The 16574-nt window shown below is 46.4% G+C and overlaps 1 protein-coding gene across 2 annotated transcripts in view; it reads left to right on the plus strand.

Moving 5' to 3' along the window:
- CFAP77 (cilia and flagella associated protein 77) overlaps positions 1-16326 on the plus strand; it is a 97547-nt gene extending 81221 nt beyond the window's left edge. For both annotated transcript variants that reach the window (XM_075322919.1, XM_075322920.1), the window contains one exon: positions 16162-16326. In XM_075322919.1, the coding sequence (XP_075179034.1) occupies positions 16162-16284 (123 nt within the window). In that variant the 3' untranslated portion in view covers positions 16285-16326. The remainder of the gene's footprint in view (positions 1-16161) is intronic.
- Positions 16327-16574: the final 248 nt, after the last annotated feature.

Here is a 16574-nt window from a genome sequence, read left to right on the forward strand (position 1 = left end):
TCTCCCCCTCACCCACCCCCGCTCTTCACCTCCTCACCGACCCCCGCTCTTCTCCTCCTCACAGACACCCCCGCTCTTCTCCTCCTCACCGGCCCCCGCTCTTCTCCTCCTCACCGGCCCCCGCTCTTCTCCTCCTCACCCAACCCCGGCTCTTCTCCTCCTCACCCACCCCCGCTCTTCACCCCCTCCTCATCCCCCGCTCTTCACCTCCTCATCCCCCGCTCTTCACCTCCTCACCCACCCCCCGCTCTTCACCTCCTCACCCACCCCCCGTTCTTCTCCTCCTCACCCACCCCTGCTCTTCTCCCCCTCACCCACCCCCGCTCTTCACCTCCTCATCCCCCGCGCTCTTCACCTCCTCATCCCCCGCTCTTGACCTCCTCACCGACCCCCGCTCTTCTCCTCCTCACCTCACCCACCCCCGCCTCTTCTCCCCCTCACCCTTCACTGCTCTTCACCTCCTCATCCCCCCCCGCTCTTCACCTCCTCACTCATCCCCCGCTCTTCACCTCCCATCCCCCGCTCTTCACCTCCTCACCCACCCCCGCTCTTCTCCTCCTCACCCAACCCCCGCTCTTCTCCTCCTCACCCACCCCCCCGCTCTTCTCCTCCTCACCCACCCCCCGCTCTTCTCCTCCTCACCCACCCCCCGCTCTTCTCCTCCTCACTCCTCACCCACCCCCCGCTCTTCTCCTCCTCACCCACCCCCCGCTCTTCTCCTCCTCACCCACCCCCCGCTCTTCTCTTCTCCTCCTCACTCCTCACCCACCCCCCGCTCTTCTCCTCCTCACCCACCCCCCCGCTCTTCTCCTCCTCACCCACCCCCCGCTCTTCTCCTCCTCACCCACCCCCCGCTCTTCTCCTCCTCACCCACCCCCCGCTCCTCTCCTCCTCACCCACCCCCCGCTCTTCTCTTCTCCTCCTCACTCCTCACCCACCCCCCGCTCTTCTCCTCCTCACCCACCCCCCCGCTCTTCTCCTCCTCACCCACCCCCCGCTCTTCTCCTCCTCACCCACCCCCCGCTCCTCTCCTCCTCACCCCACCCCCCGCTCCTCTCCTCCTCACCGACCCCGCTCTTCTCCTCCTCACCGACCCCCGCTCTTCTCCTCCTCACCCCCCGCTCTTCTCCTCGCTCTTCTCTTCCTCACCCCCCCTGCGATCGGCCTCCTCTTTACCCCCTCCTGCTCCCGCCCTCTGCCTCTTCACCCCTCCCGCTCTCTGCCTCCTCACCCCTCCCGCTCTCTGCCTCCTCACTCCCCCCCCCCACGTTCTCCGCGACCTCACCTTCCCCCCCGCGCTCTGCCTCTTCACCCCACTCACGCTCCCATGCTACTCACCCTGCTCTTGGCCTCCCCACCCTCGTGTCAGTCACATTCGTCCTCCATCAGTGATATCTGCTTGTCGGTAGCGGCCAGGATCAAGCTGACAGACACGACGCCTTCCGAGCGGCTGCCCAGAAGCTCGAGCTGTCATCTATCCCGCCAGGTTTTCCTGCCAGGGCTGACACTGACAGGACGGGGCTGTCATGATAAAGGAGGCCTCCGCTCCCGGGAACCTTCTTCCACCTTGATCCGCTCCATTAACATATGTCAGCGATCATTTATGTGCCCCTGAGACGCCGCCACCGCTGAGGCTGCTGCTCCGCACAGAGGCGGACAGGGCCGAGCAGATTGCGGGAGTCTGGGGGGGCCCATGTCAGTGATCCTCACCTGCCACCCCCACATCTATGCATCACTGTGATGTATGTGTCTGCCAGGTGGGCGCACAGACGGACACCACCGAGGAGGGCGAGAAGGTCTGCAGCCGCCGCAGAGTCTGTGTGCCGATGGCTGCTTCTCACAATCTCCGCTTGCTGTCAGTGAATGGGGACAATCGTCTTTATAGTCAAAGACTGAAAACTTGTTTAGGAAAGTTTTTATTCCCTGACAGCAATCAACTGAATGTAGAGGGGGATTTATACTGGATCTGGGGGTCTCATAACTCAGGGAAGGGGCCCCTCTATCTGCCCCCTGATCACTCAACCCACCGCCATGTACGATCCCCTTTACATACAGTGCGCGGCGTTGGCTCAGGGCGCTGGTACTATCACATAGATCCTGGTACACACGTCACCTGATCTCTCAGTTTTGGGTGGAGTTGCCCTTTAAGTCTCCCCTTTCCCTGGAGTCGGGGTCTCTGGGGGTGGAGAGGACGGCGCTGCCGATGTGGAGCTGGTGATTATCTGTCCCTCTGCGCCGCTCGCTGCCTCCAGACGTCTCTATGAGATTCTGCTCCTGGAGGAAACCTGGCGAGAAAGTCCTGTAAGCCACAACTGCCCAGACCCAGCGACAATGCGGCACCGTATACTGTGGCGGTGTAACCCACTGCAGCTGCTGATCCGCTCCCGGTGCCCTCCGCATCGTGCTGCACCTGGAAACAGCCCTGCCTCTAATGATCAGTGTACATTTATACTGCACATTGTGGCATGCGGGATGATGCCATACAGTGCCCAGTATTAGTAGTACCGCCATATAATATCCAATAATACAGCCCCATAGTGCCCAGTAATATTAGTATTGCCATATACCACCCAATAGTACAAATATTATTGGGCACTATATGGCTGTATTATTGGATGGTATATAGAAGTACTAATATTACTAGGCACTATATGGCCGTATTTCCATATATCATCCATTATACAGCCATATAGTGCCCAGTAATATTAGTACTGCCATATACCACCCAATAATACAGCCATATAGTGCCCAATAATATTTGTACTATCAGGTGGTATATGGCTGCACTAATATTAATGGGCACTATATGGCTGTATTTCCATATACCACCCATTATACAGCCATATAGTGCCCAGTAATATTAGTGCAGTCATATAGTGCCCAGTAACATTACTACTGCCATATACCACCCGATAATACAGCCATTTAGTGCCCAATAATATTTGTATTATCAGGTCATATATGGCAGTACTAAAATTACCGGGCACTATATGCTTGTATTATCGAGTGGAATATGGTGGTACTAATATTACTGGGCACTATATGGCTGTATTTCCATATACCACCCATTATACAGCCATATAATGCCCAGTAATATTAGTACTGCCATATACAACCCAATAATACAGCCATATAGTGCCTAGTAATATTATTGCAGTCATATAGTGCCCAGTAATATTAGTACTGCCATATACCACTCAATAATACAGCCATATAGTGCCCAATAATATTTGTACTATCGGGTGGTATATGGCTGCACTAATATTACTGGGCACTATGTGGCTGTATTTCCATATACCACCCATTATACAGCCATATAGTGCCCAGTAATATTAGTACTGCCATATACAACCGAATAATACAGCCATATAGTGACCAGTAATTAGTGCAGTCATATAGTGCCCAGTAATATTAGTACTGCCATATACAACCCAATAATACAGCCATATAGTGACCAGTAATTAGTGCAGTCATATAGTGTCCAGTAATATTAGTACTGCCATATACCACCCGATAATACAAATATTAATAGGCACTATATGGCTGTATTATCAGGTCATATAGGGCAATACTAAAATTACCGGGCACTATATGCTTGTATTATCGAGTGGTATATGGTGGTACTAATATTACAGGGTACAATATGGCTGTATTGCCATATACCAGCCATTAATACAGCCATATAGTGCTCAGTAATATTAGTACCCCCATATATTGCTTAATAATAGTACAGCGATACAGCGCCCAATGGTTATACGGCTGCCAAATCATCCTGACTGCGTGCAGCCGTCTTTCTAGTTGTATAGCAGTGGCGCCCCCCTATAGGTGGTGCCAGTAACGTGCCCCCCAATACCCTGCCTGCGGTGTAGACTGTATATACGGTGCAGGGACCCTCAGATGGCCGCCACAGAGGCAGCAAAAATAACCCTAAAGACCACCATCAATCTGTTCATCCTGAGCCTCCTGGTTCCTGAACCACTGTAAAGCTTATTAGTCGCAGTAGGCGTCATGCTCATCGGTGGGAGTACCGGGAGGTGGAGATGGGGCCGCATTCTGCCTCCTGCACCTATCCGGCGTGTATAGATGCAATACCAGCCACGACCACACACAGGAGCGGCGCTATTTCTGGACATAGCCTGTAACCCTTATATGCAGGTGTGAAGCCTTCCTGGACCAGGCGGCTCTGGATGAACAGATTAACAAGCACATCTCAAGCTAGCAGTGATGGGCGCGGAGATGATAGAGCGGAGCCCGGTGTAGACGCCCGCGGATGGCAGACTTGTCACCGCAGCCGCTGACACATTCCTCCCGCTCCCGTCTTCCTCCAGATACTTCTGAACCCATCAAGGCACAAGACGCAGGAAGCAGAGGAGGATGATGAGACTCCTCACCCGCGCCCCCCCGCGCACGCCTCCAATTAAATCAAAATTGTTTGTTTTTAATGGTCCTTTTACACTGACAAGTGGGCGATGATTCCGGCAGCGCGAGCTGTCAGGAGCCGGGAGGATCCGCCGCTGATAATGCCCATTGCTTCCAATTAGGAGCAGAACTGCACCAAGAGCACATCCTATTCCCCAGCTCCCCCAGGCCCCAGCGGCTCCGCACTTTAGGTTTTTTCTTCCTCTCCCTCCTTCTTCTTCACCGCAAATTACTGACACAAAACGGCCGCGTATTGATGGCGAATGTGCGCGGTCCGGAGCTGTCGGCTTTAATGAGGTGATGGAAGTTTTCCTGCCTTTGCTAAGTTCTTTCTTGTCTGACAGCTGCTGGATGTTGACCTCATAAAACATTTAGTAATTCTCATTACTCGCTGTCAAGCATCACAGTGACGGCTTCACCAAGTCATTTGCATCTAAATGTGCGAGCGGGGTGGGGGGGGGGGGGGGGGGGGGCGGGTGTCAGGAGGGTCCCGGGCGGTGGGTGCACCCTGGAAAGGGAACACTGCCTCCAAAGTTATACAGTCCTCTGTGTCCTATAGGAAGGACAGGGTCTGTGCACAGTGTCTATATATATATTATATTCTGTATATATACACTGTACAGTACCACTTCTCCTGTCCTGTATACTGGGTGTAATCCTCAGTATCTGTATTATACTGTATATATACACTGCACAGTACCACTTCTCCTGTCCTGTATACTGGGTGTAATCCTCAGTATCTATATTATTCTGTATATATACACAGCACAGTACCACTTCTCCTGTCCTGTATACTGGGTGTAATCCTCAGTGTCTGTATTATTCTGTATATATACACTGCACAGTACCACTTCTCCTGTCCTGTATACTGGGTGTAATCCTCAGTATCTGTATTATACTGTATATATACACTGCACAGTACCACTTCTCCTGTCCTGTATACTGGGTGTAATCCTCAGTATCTGTATTATTCTGTATATATACACTGCACAGTACCACTTCTCCTGTCCTGTATACTGGGTGTAATCCTCAGTATCTGTATTATTCTGTGTATATATACACTGCACAGTACCACTTCTCCTGTCCTGTATACTGGGTGTAATCCTCAGTATCTGTATTATTCTGTATATATACACTGCACGGTACCACTTCTCCTGTCCTGTATACTGGGTGTAATCCTCAGTATCTATATTATTCTGTATATATACACAGCACAGTACCACTTCTCCTGTCCTGTATACTGGGTGTAATCCTCAGTGTCTGTATTATTCTGTATATATACACTGCACAGTACCACTTCTCCTGTCCTGTATACTGGGTGTAATCCTCAGTATCTGTATTATTCTGTATATATACACTGCACAGTACCACTTCTCCTGTCCTGTATACTGGGTGTAATCCTCAGTATCTGAAATAATTCTGTGTATATATACACTGCACAGTACCACTTCTCCTGTCCTGTATACTGGGTGTAATCCTCAGTATCTGTATTATTCTGTATATATACACTGCACGGTACCACTTCTCCTGTCCTGTATACTGGGTGTAATCCTCAGTATCTGTATTATACTGTATATATACACTGCACAGTACCACTTCTCCTGTCCTGTATACTGGGTGTAATCCTCAGTATCTGTATTATTCTGTATATATACACTGCACAGTACCACTTCTCCTGTCCTGTATACTGGGTGTAATCCTCAGTATCTGTATTATTCTGTGTATATATACACTGCACAGTACCACTTCTCCTGTCCTGTATACTGGGTGTAATCCTCAGTATCTGTATTATTCTGTATATATACACTGCACGGTACCACTTCTCCTGTCCTGTATACTGGGTGTAATCCTCAGTATCTGTATTATACTGTATATATACACTGCACAGTACCACTTCTCCTGTCCTGTATACTGGGTGTAATCCTCAGTATCTGTATTATTCTGTATATATACACTGCACAGTACCACTTCTCCTGTCCTGTATACTGGGTGTAATCCTCAGTATCTGTATTATTCTGTGTATATATACACTGCACAGTACCACTTCTCCTGTCCTGTATACTGGGTGTAATCCTCAGTATCTGTATTATTCTGTATATATACACTGCACGGTACCACTTCTCCTGTCCTGTATACTGGGTGTAATCCTCAGTATCTGTATTATTCTGTATATATACACTGCACAGTACCACTTCTCCTGTCCTGTATACTGGGTGTAATCCTCAGTATCTGTATTATACTGTATATATACACTGCACGGTACCACTTCTCCTGTCCTGTATACTGGGTGTAATCCTCAGTATCTGTATTATACTGTATATATACACTGCACAGTACCACTTCTCCTGTCCTGTATACTGGGTGTAATCCTCAGTATCTGTATTATTCTGTATATATACACTGCACAGTACCACTTCTCCTGTCCTGTATACTGGGTGTAATCCTCAGTATCTGTATTATACTGTATATATACACTGCACGGTACCACTTCTCCTGTCCTGTATACTGGGTGTAATCCTCAGTATCTGTATTAGTCTGTATATATACACTGCACAGTACCACTTCTCCTGTCCTGTATACTGGGTGTAATCCTCAGTAGCTGTATTATTCTGTATATACACTGCACAGTACCACTTCTCCTGTCCTGTATATACTGGGTGTAATCCTCAGTATCTGTATTAGTCTGTATATATACACTGCACAGTACCACTTCTCCTGTCCTGTATACTGGGTGTAATCCTCAGTATCTGTATTATACTGTATATATACACTGCACAGTACCACTTCTCCTGTCCTGTATACTGGGTGTAATCCTCAGTATCTGTATTATTCTGTATATATACACTGCACAGTACCACTTCTCCTGTCCTGTATACTGGGTGTAATCCTCAGTATCTGTATTATACTGTATATATACACTGCACGGTACCACTTCTCCTGTCCTGTATACTGGGTGTAATCCTCAGTATCTGTATTAGTCTGTATATATACACTGCACAGTACCACTTCTCCTGTCCTGTATATACTGGGTGTAATCCTCAGTATCTGTATTAGTCTGTATATATACACTGCACAGTACCACTTCTCCTGTCCTGTATATACTGGGTGTAATCCTCAGTATCTATATTATTCTGTATATATACACTGCAGAGTACCACTCCTCCTGTCCTGTATACTGGGTGTAATCATCAGTACCTGTATTATTCTGTATATATACACTGCACAGTACCACTTCTCCTGTCCTGTATACTGGGTGTAATCCTCAGTATCTGTATTATTCTGTATATATACACAGTACCACTTCTCCTGTCCTGTATACTGGGTGTAATCCTCAGTATCTGTATTATTCTGTATATATACACTGCACAGTACCACTTCTCCTGTCCTGTATATGGGGTGTAATCCTCAATAGCTGTATTATTCTGTATATATACACTGCACAGTACCACTTCTCCTGTCCTGTATACTGGGTGTAATCCTCAGTATCTGTATTATTCTGTATATATACACTGCACAGTACCAATTCTCCTGTCCTGTATACTGGGTGTAATCCTGTATATCTACAGAATAATACAGAGATACTGAGGATTACACACCTTATACAGGACAGAACATGTGGTACTGTGCAGTGTACACTGTGTGCAGAATTATTAGGCAGATGAGTATTGTGATCACATGATACTTGTTATACATGTCGTCCTACTCCTCGCTGTATAGGCTGAGAGCCAACTACCACTTAAGTAACTCAGGTGATGTGCGTCTCTGTAATGAGGAGGGGTGCGGTGTAATGACATCAACACCCGATATAAGGGGTGCTTAATTATTAGGCAACTTCCTTTCCTTTTGCAAAATGGGTCAGAAGAGAGATTTGACGGGCTCTGAAAAGTCCATGTTGTGAGATGTCTTGCAGAGGGATGCAGCTGTCTTGAAATTGCCAAACTTTTGAAGCGTGATCACTGAACAATCAAGCGTTTCATGGCAAATAGCCAACAGGGTCGCAAGAAGCGTGCTGGGCAAAAAAGGCACAAAATAACCGCCCATGAATTGAGGAAAATCAAGCCTGAAGCTGCCAAGATGCCATTTGCCACCAGTGTGGCCATATCTCAGAGCTGCAACGTTACTGGAGTATCAGAAAGCACAAGGTGCGCCATACTCAGGGACAGGCCAAGGTAAGGAAGGCTGAAAACCACCACCTCTGACCAAGAAACATAAGATAAAACCTCAAGACTGGGCCAAGAAATATCTTAAGACTGATTTTTCTCAGGTTTTATGGACTGATGAAATGAGAGTGACTCTTGATGGGCAGATGGATGGGCCAGAGGCTGGATCAGTAAAGGGCAGAGAGCTCCACTCCGACTCAGACTCCAGCAAGGTGGAGGTGGGCACTGGTATGGGCTGGGATCAGCAAAGATCAACTTGTGGGACCTTTTCAGGTTGAGGATGGAGAGAAGCTCAACTCCCAGACCTACTGCCAGTTTCTGGAAGACAACTTCTTCAAGCTGTGGTACAGGAAGAAGTCGCTATCGTTCAAGAAACACATGATTTTCATGCAGGACAATGCTCCATCACATGCATCCAACTACTCCACAGCGTGGCTGGCCAGTAAAGGTCTAAAAGATGAAAAAATAATGACATAGCCCCCTTGTTCACCTGATCTGAACCCCATAGAGAACCTGTGGTCCCTCATAAAATGTGAGATCTACAGGGAGGGAAAACAGTCCACCTCTGGGAGCAGTGTCTGGAGGCTGTGGTGGCTGCTGCACGCAATGTGGATCGTAAACAGATCAAGCAATGACAGAATCTATGGATGGTCGCTGCTGAGTGTCATCAGAAAGAAAGGGGGCGATATTGGGTACTCATTTTTTGGGGGTTTTGTTTTTGCATGTCAGAAATGTTTATTTCTAAATTTTGTGCAGTTATATTGGTTTACCTGGTGACAATAAACAAGTGAGATGGGAATAGATTTGGTTTTTATTAAGTTGCCTAATAATTCTGCACAGTAATAGTTACCTGCACAAACAGATCCTCCTAAGATACCAAATCTAAAAACCCCTCCAACTGCCAAAAATATTAAGCTTTGATATTTATGAGTCTTTTGGGTGATTGAGAACATAGCTGTTGATCAATAATAAAAAAAAAATCCTCTAAAATACAACTTGCCTAATAATTCTGCACTCGGTGTACACTGCCCAGTACCACTTCTCCTGTCCTGTATACTGGGTGTAATCCTCAGTATCTGTATTATTCTGTATACTGTACAGACCAAAAGTTTGGACACACCTTCTCATTCAAAGAGTTTTCTTTATTTTCATGACTGAAAATTGTAGATTCACATTGAAGGCATCAAAACTATGAAGTAACACATGTGGAATGAAATACTTAACAAAAAAGTGAAACAACTGAAAATATGTCTTATATTCTAGGTTCTTCACAGTATCCCCCTTTTGCTTTGATTACTGCTTTGCACACTCTTGACATTCTCTTGATGAGCTTCAAGAGGTGGTCACCGGAAATGGTCTTCACTTCACAGGTGCGCCCTGTCAGGTTTAATAAGTGGGATTTCTTGCCTTATAAATGGGGTTGGGACCATCAGTTGTGTTGTGCAGAAGTCTGGTGGATACACAGCTCATAGTCCTACTGAATAGACTGTTAGCTGCTTTTTTCTTGCCATAATACAAATTCTAAGTAAAGAAAAACAAGTGGCCATCATTACTTTAAGAAATGAAGGTCAGTCATTCCGAAAAATTGGGAAAACTTTTAAAGTGTCCCCAAGTGCAGTGACATAAACCATCAAACGCTACAAAGAAACTGGCTCACATGAGGACTGCCCCAGGAAAGGAAGACCAAGAGTCATCTCTGCTGCGGAGGATAGGTTTATGGGAGTCACCAGCCTCAAATCTCAGGTTAACAGCAAGCAGATTAGAGACCAGGTCAGTGCCACACAGAGTTCTAGCAGCAGACACAGCTCTAGAACAACTGTTAAGAGGAGACTTTGTGCAGCAGCCTTCATGGTAAAATAGCTGCTAGGAAACCGCTGCTAAGGACAGGAACAAGCAGAAGAGACTTGTTTGGGCTAAAGAACACAAGGAATGGACATTAGACCAGGGAAATCTGTGCTTTGGTCTGAGGAGTCCAAATTTGAGATCTTTGGATCCAACCACCGTGTCTTTGTAGAAAAGGTAAACGGATGGACTCTACATGGCTGGTTCCCACCGTGAAGCATGGTGGAGGAGGTGTGATGGTGTGGGGGGGGCTTTGCTGGTGACACTGTTGGGGATTTATTCAAAATTGAAGGCATACTGAACCAGCATGGCTACCACAGCATCTTGCAGCGGCGTGCTATTCCATCCGGTTTGCGTTTAGTTGGACCATCATTTATTTTTCAACAGGACAATGACCCCAAACACACCTCCAGGCTGTGTAAGGGCTATTTAACTAAGACGGAGAGTGATGGGGTGCTACGCCAGATGACCTGGCCTCCACAGTCACCAGACCTGAACCCAGTCGAGATGGTTTGGGGTGAGCTGGACCTCAGAGTGACGGCAAAAGGGCCAACAAGTGCTAAGCATCTCTGGGAACTCCTTCAAGACTGTTGGAAAACCATTTCCGGTGACTACCTCTTGAAGCTCATCAAGAGAAGGCCAAGAGTGTGCAAAGCAGTAATCAAAGCAAAAGGTGGCTACTTTGAAGAACCTAGAATATAAGACATATTTTCAGTTGTTTCACACTTTTTTGGTTAAGTATTTCATTCCACATGTGTTACTTCATAGTTTTGATGCCTTCAATGTGAATCTACAATTTTCAGAGTCATGAAAATAAAGAAAACTCTTTGAATGAGGTGTGTCCAAACCTTTGGTCTACTGTATATACACTGCACAGTACCACTTCTCCTGTCCTGTATACGGAGTGTGATCCTCAGTATCTGTATTATTCTGTATATATATATACTTCACAGTACCACTTCTCCTGTTCTGTATACTGTGTGTGATCCTCAGTATCTGTATTATTCTGTATATATACACTGCACAGTACCACTTCTCCTGTTCTGTATACTGGGTGTAATCCTCAGTATCTGTATTACTCGGAACCGGGCCGGATTAGTCCGGGGACGTCAGCGGTAGCGGGGGTCCGGCTCCGTGACCCTGGCGGTGTCTTTTTAATAAAGGGTGATGAGGATTGTTTGCAGTGGAATAAAGTTTTTTAACGCTACCTGTGGTTGTGCGGCTATGTGGGCTGCCGCTGCGCTGCGTGTTCCCCGGGGCAGGTGGTGATAGCGCAGCTGAGGTGTTCTTGCTCCCCACAGGTGGAGCGGACCCCAGGGCAACTGTTGGGATTTGAAAGGTCTATGAGGGCAGGCTGTGACGCAGGAGGAATGGAGACGACACCGGGGCTTTGCAATAACCGTCTTTTTACTCACTGCACCGATTCTCAGTTATCAGCCATATTAGTCCACCATGGCATGTTGGGATCCCCAGTGATGGCCGTCCGCCAATCCTGAATAAGTCTGAGGCCAGTACCGGTATACATTTTTGTTTGCCTTTCCCGGCCGTCTCTCTGCGCTGACTCTTTCCTTCCTGTCCTGCGCCTCCACACACAGTGCCCTGAGCCAGGGACCGCAGACCAGCAATGGGACTTCTGCCTGCCTGGCTCCTTCCAGGGACCTTCAAAGGGACTTCTGCCTGTTTGGCTCCCTGGTGGCCCCTCCCAGCGGACTCGTGTGCTGCTTGTGGCCCAAATGTGCGTACAGCCACCCCGGCCTCCGGTGTTACTAGGAAGTCCTGAAGTATCGTCCTAGCCTAGGGACCGGGACCCTGTTTGCGACCAAATCCCTCCACTTCGAGCTACTGTCTGTGAAACGTGATTATAGGGGGTCTGACACCCCTCCCCTAAGTCACCGGGATACTTTCTTCCATCTCCTCAGAGTTGAACAGAACCCCGGGGCCCTCACCCCTCGTCGGTCTCCTCCCTCTGACTGACTGACTCTGTCCACAGTCAACTTTTAAGCTTAGCGCCGCCCATTTTACCTCAGACACTAAGCTCCACCCCCTGGATGGTTCTAGAGACAGTGCACGGGGCTTAAGTGCCATAACCAGATACTGGTCGCAGCATTAATGGCCCCTGCCCCGGCCCCGATCTAATGTGGGAGCTAATAATTGGGTGTCTGCAGGTTTTTAGTGTGTGAACCGATAGATGGCCTCTGTCTTACCCCGGATGGGGCACCACACCTCTGACTGAGGTGCAGTACCTCTGTAGTGATGGTAGCCTCAGGGGCGCCACATATACACTGCACAGTACCACTTCTCCTGTCCTGTATACTGGGTGTAATCCTCAGTATCTGTATTATTCTGTATATATACACTGCACAGTAACACTTCTCCTGTCCTGTATATACTGGATGTAATCCTCAGTATCTGTATTATTCTGTATATATACACTGCACGGTACCACTTCTTGTCCTGTATACTGGGTGTAATCCTCAGTATCTGTATTATTCTGTATATATACACTGCACAGTACCACTTCTCCTGTCCTGTATACTGGGTGTAATCCTCAGTATCTGTATTATTCTGTATATATACACTGCACAGTACCACTTCTCCTGTCCTGCATACTGGGTGTAATCCTCAGTATCTGTATTATACTGTATATATACACTGCACAGTACCATTTCTTGTCCTGTATACTGGGTGTAATCCTCAGTATCTGTATTATTCTGTATATATACACTGCACAGTACCACTTCTCCTGTCCTGCATACTGGGTGTAATCCTCAGTATCTGTATTATACTGTATATATACACTGCACAGTACCACTTCTCCTGTCCTGTATACTGGGTGTAATCCTCAGTATCTGTATTATTCTGTATATATACACTGCACAGTACCACTTCTCCTGTCCTGTATACTGGGTATAATCCTCAGTATCTGTATTATTCTGTATATATACACTGCACAGTACCACTTCTCCTGTCCTGTATACTGGGTGTAATCCTCAGTATCTGTATTATTCTGTATATATACACTGCACAGTGCCACTTCTCCTGTCCTGTATACTGGGTGTAATCCTCAGTATCTGTATTATTCTGTATATATACACTGCACAGTACCACTTCTCCTGTCCTGTATACTGGGTGTAATCCTCAGTATCTGTATTATTCTGTATATATACACTGCACAGTACCACTTCTCCTGTCCTATATACTGGGTGTAATCCTCAGTATCTGTATTATACTGTATATATACACTGCACAGTACCACTTCTTGTCCTGTATACTGGGTGTAATCCTCAGTATCTGTATAATTCTGTATATATACACTGCACAGTACCACTTCTCCTGTCCTGTATACTGGGTGTAATCCTCAGTATCTGTATTATTCTGTATATATACACTGCACAGTAACACTTCTCCTGTCCTGTATACTGGGTGTAATCCTCAGTATCTGTATTAAACTGTATATATACACTGCACAGTACCACTTCTCCTGTCCTGTATATACTGGATGTAATCCTCAGTATCTGTATTATTCTGTATATATACACTGCACGGTACCACTTCTTGTCCTGTATACTGGGTGTAATCCTCAGTATCTGTATTATTCTGTATATATACACTGCACAGTACCACTTCTCCTGTCCTGTATACTGGATGTAATCCTCAGTATCTGTATTATTCTGTCTATATACACTGTGTGCAGAATTATTAGGCAAGTTGTATTTTAGAGGATTTTTTTTATTATGGATCAACAACTATGTTCTCAATCAGCCCAAAAGACTCAAATATCAAAGCTTAATATTTTTGGCAGTTGGAGGGGTTTTTAGATTTGGTATCTTAGGAGGATCTGTCTGTGCAGGTAACTATTACTGTGCAGAATTATTAGGCAACTTAGTAAATACCAAATCTATTCCCATCTCACTTGTTTATTGTCACCAGGTAAACCAATATAACTGCACAAAATTTAGAAATAAACATTTCTGATATGCAAAAACAAAACCCCAAAAAATTAGTGACCAGTATAGCCCCCTTTCTTTCTGATGACACTCAGCAGCCGACCATCCATAGATTCTGTCATTGCTTGATCTGTTTACGCTCAACATTGCGTGCAGCAGCCACCACAGCCTCCAGCCACTGCTCCCAGAGGTGCACTGTTTTCCCTCCCTGTAGATTTCACATTTTATAAGGGACCACAGGTTCTCTATGGGGTTCAGATCAGGTGAACAAGGGGGCCATGTCATTATTTTTTCATCATTTACTGGTCAGCCACGCTGTGGAGTAGTTGGATGCATGTGATGGAGCATTGTCCTGCAGGAAAATCATGTTTTTCTTGAACGATACCGACTTCTTCCTGTATCACTGCTTGAAGAAGTTGTCTTCCAGAAACTTGCAGTAGGTCTGGGAGTTGAGCTTCACTCCATCCTCAAACTGAAAAGGTCCCACAAGTTGATCTTTGCTGATCCCAGCCCATACCAGTACCCCACCTCCACCTTGCTGGCGTCTGAGTCGGAGTGGAGCTCTCTGCCCTTTACTGATCCAGTCTCTGGCCCATCCATCTGCCCATCAAGAGTCACTCTCATTTCATCAGTCCATAAAACCTGAGAAAAATCAGTCTTAAGATATTTCTTGACCCAGTCTTGACGTTTTATCCTGTTTCTTGTTCAGAGGTGTTGGTTTTCAGCCTTCCTTACCTTGGCCTGTCCCTGAGTATGGCACACCTTGTGCTTTCTGATACTCCAGTAATGTTGCAGCTCTGAGATATGGCCAAACTGGTGGCAAATGGCATCTTGGCAGCTTCACGCTTGATTTTCCTCAATTCATGGGCAGTTATTTTGCGCCTTTTTTGCCCAGCACGCTTCTTGCGACCCTGTTGGCTATTTGCCATGAAACGCTTGATTGTTCGGTGATCACGCTTCAAAAGTTTGGCAATTTCAAGACTGCTGCATCCCTCTGCAAGACATTGCACAATTGTGGACTTTTCAGAGCCCGTCAAATCTCTCTTCTGACCCATTTTGCCAAAGGAAGGGAAGTTGCCTAATAATTAAGCACCCCTTATATAGGGTGTTGTGTCATTACACCGCACCCTCCTCATTACAGAGATGCACATCACCTGATTTACTTCATTGGTAGTTGGCTCTCAGCCTATACAGCGAGGAGTAGGACGACATGTATAACAAGTATCATGTGATCAAAATACTCATTTGCCTAATAATTCTGCACAGTGTACACTGCACAGTACCACATGTTCTGTCCTGTATAAGGGGTGTAATCCTCAGTATCTCTGTATTATTCTGTAGATATACAGGATTACACCCAGTATACAGGACAGGAGAATTGGTACTGTGCAGTGTATATATACAGTATAATACAGATACTGAGGATTACACCCAGTATACAGGACAGGAGAAGTGGTACTGTGCAGTGTATATATGCAGAATAATACAGATACTGAGGATCACACCCAGTATACAGGACAGGAGAAGTGGGACTGTGCAGTGTATATATACAAAATAATACAGGTACTGAGGATTAAACGCAGTATACAGGACAGGAGAAGTGGTAATGTGCAGTTTTATATATACAGAATAATACAGATACTGAGGGTTACACCCTGTATACAGGACAGAAGTGGTACTGTGCAGTGTATTTATGTATAAAGAATAATGCAGAGTATATAGATCCTGCATATTATCACTTCTGTACAATATAATATGACTCTGATTTGCTAATTTTCGGCTTTTCCTCCCAGGTTCCTCCTCATCTTGACACCTTCCCCAGTGAGGAGGCACGGCAGCGGGCGTTCAGTGCCCACCGGTCGGATGCGGTGGCTCGTCAGGGTCTCCACGGTCAGGGAATCTATAACATTAGCTGAGACCCCAGACGCTTCATGTGCAATAAATCCTCCCGAATCTCATGGATTTAGTTTCCTGGAATTAATTTTAGTCTCTGATACAAATGTTTTGCAATGATCCGCTTGATCTGGAGGTGATCTTGGAATTGGTCGTCTGATCTCGGGATCTTTCCCTCTTTGCATAAAACTTGAATGCGGTGTTTAGCTATTGCCTTGTGCCAAGAAGACAGGGAAACGGGGGCACATTAATTTTGGATAAGAGGCTATAATAAAGGGGTGAGCCCAAAAAAACCTTTCTGAATTGATTTGGG

This window comes from Anomaloglossus baeobatrachus, chromosome 9, assembly GCF_048569485.1.
Source record: "Anomaloglossus baeobatrachus isolate aAnoBae1 chromosome 9, aAnoBae1.hap1, whole genome shotgun sequence".
NCBI classification, from domain to species: Eukaryota; Metazoa; Chordata; class Amphibia; order Anura; family Aromobatidae; genus Anomaloglossus; species Anomaloglossus baeobatrachus.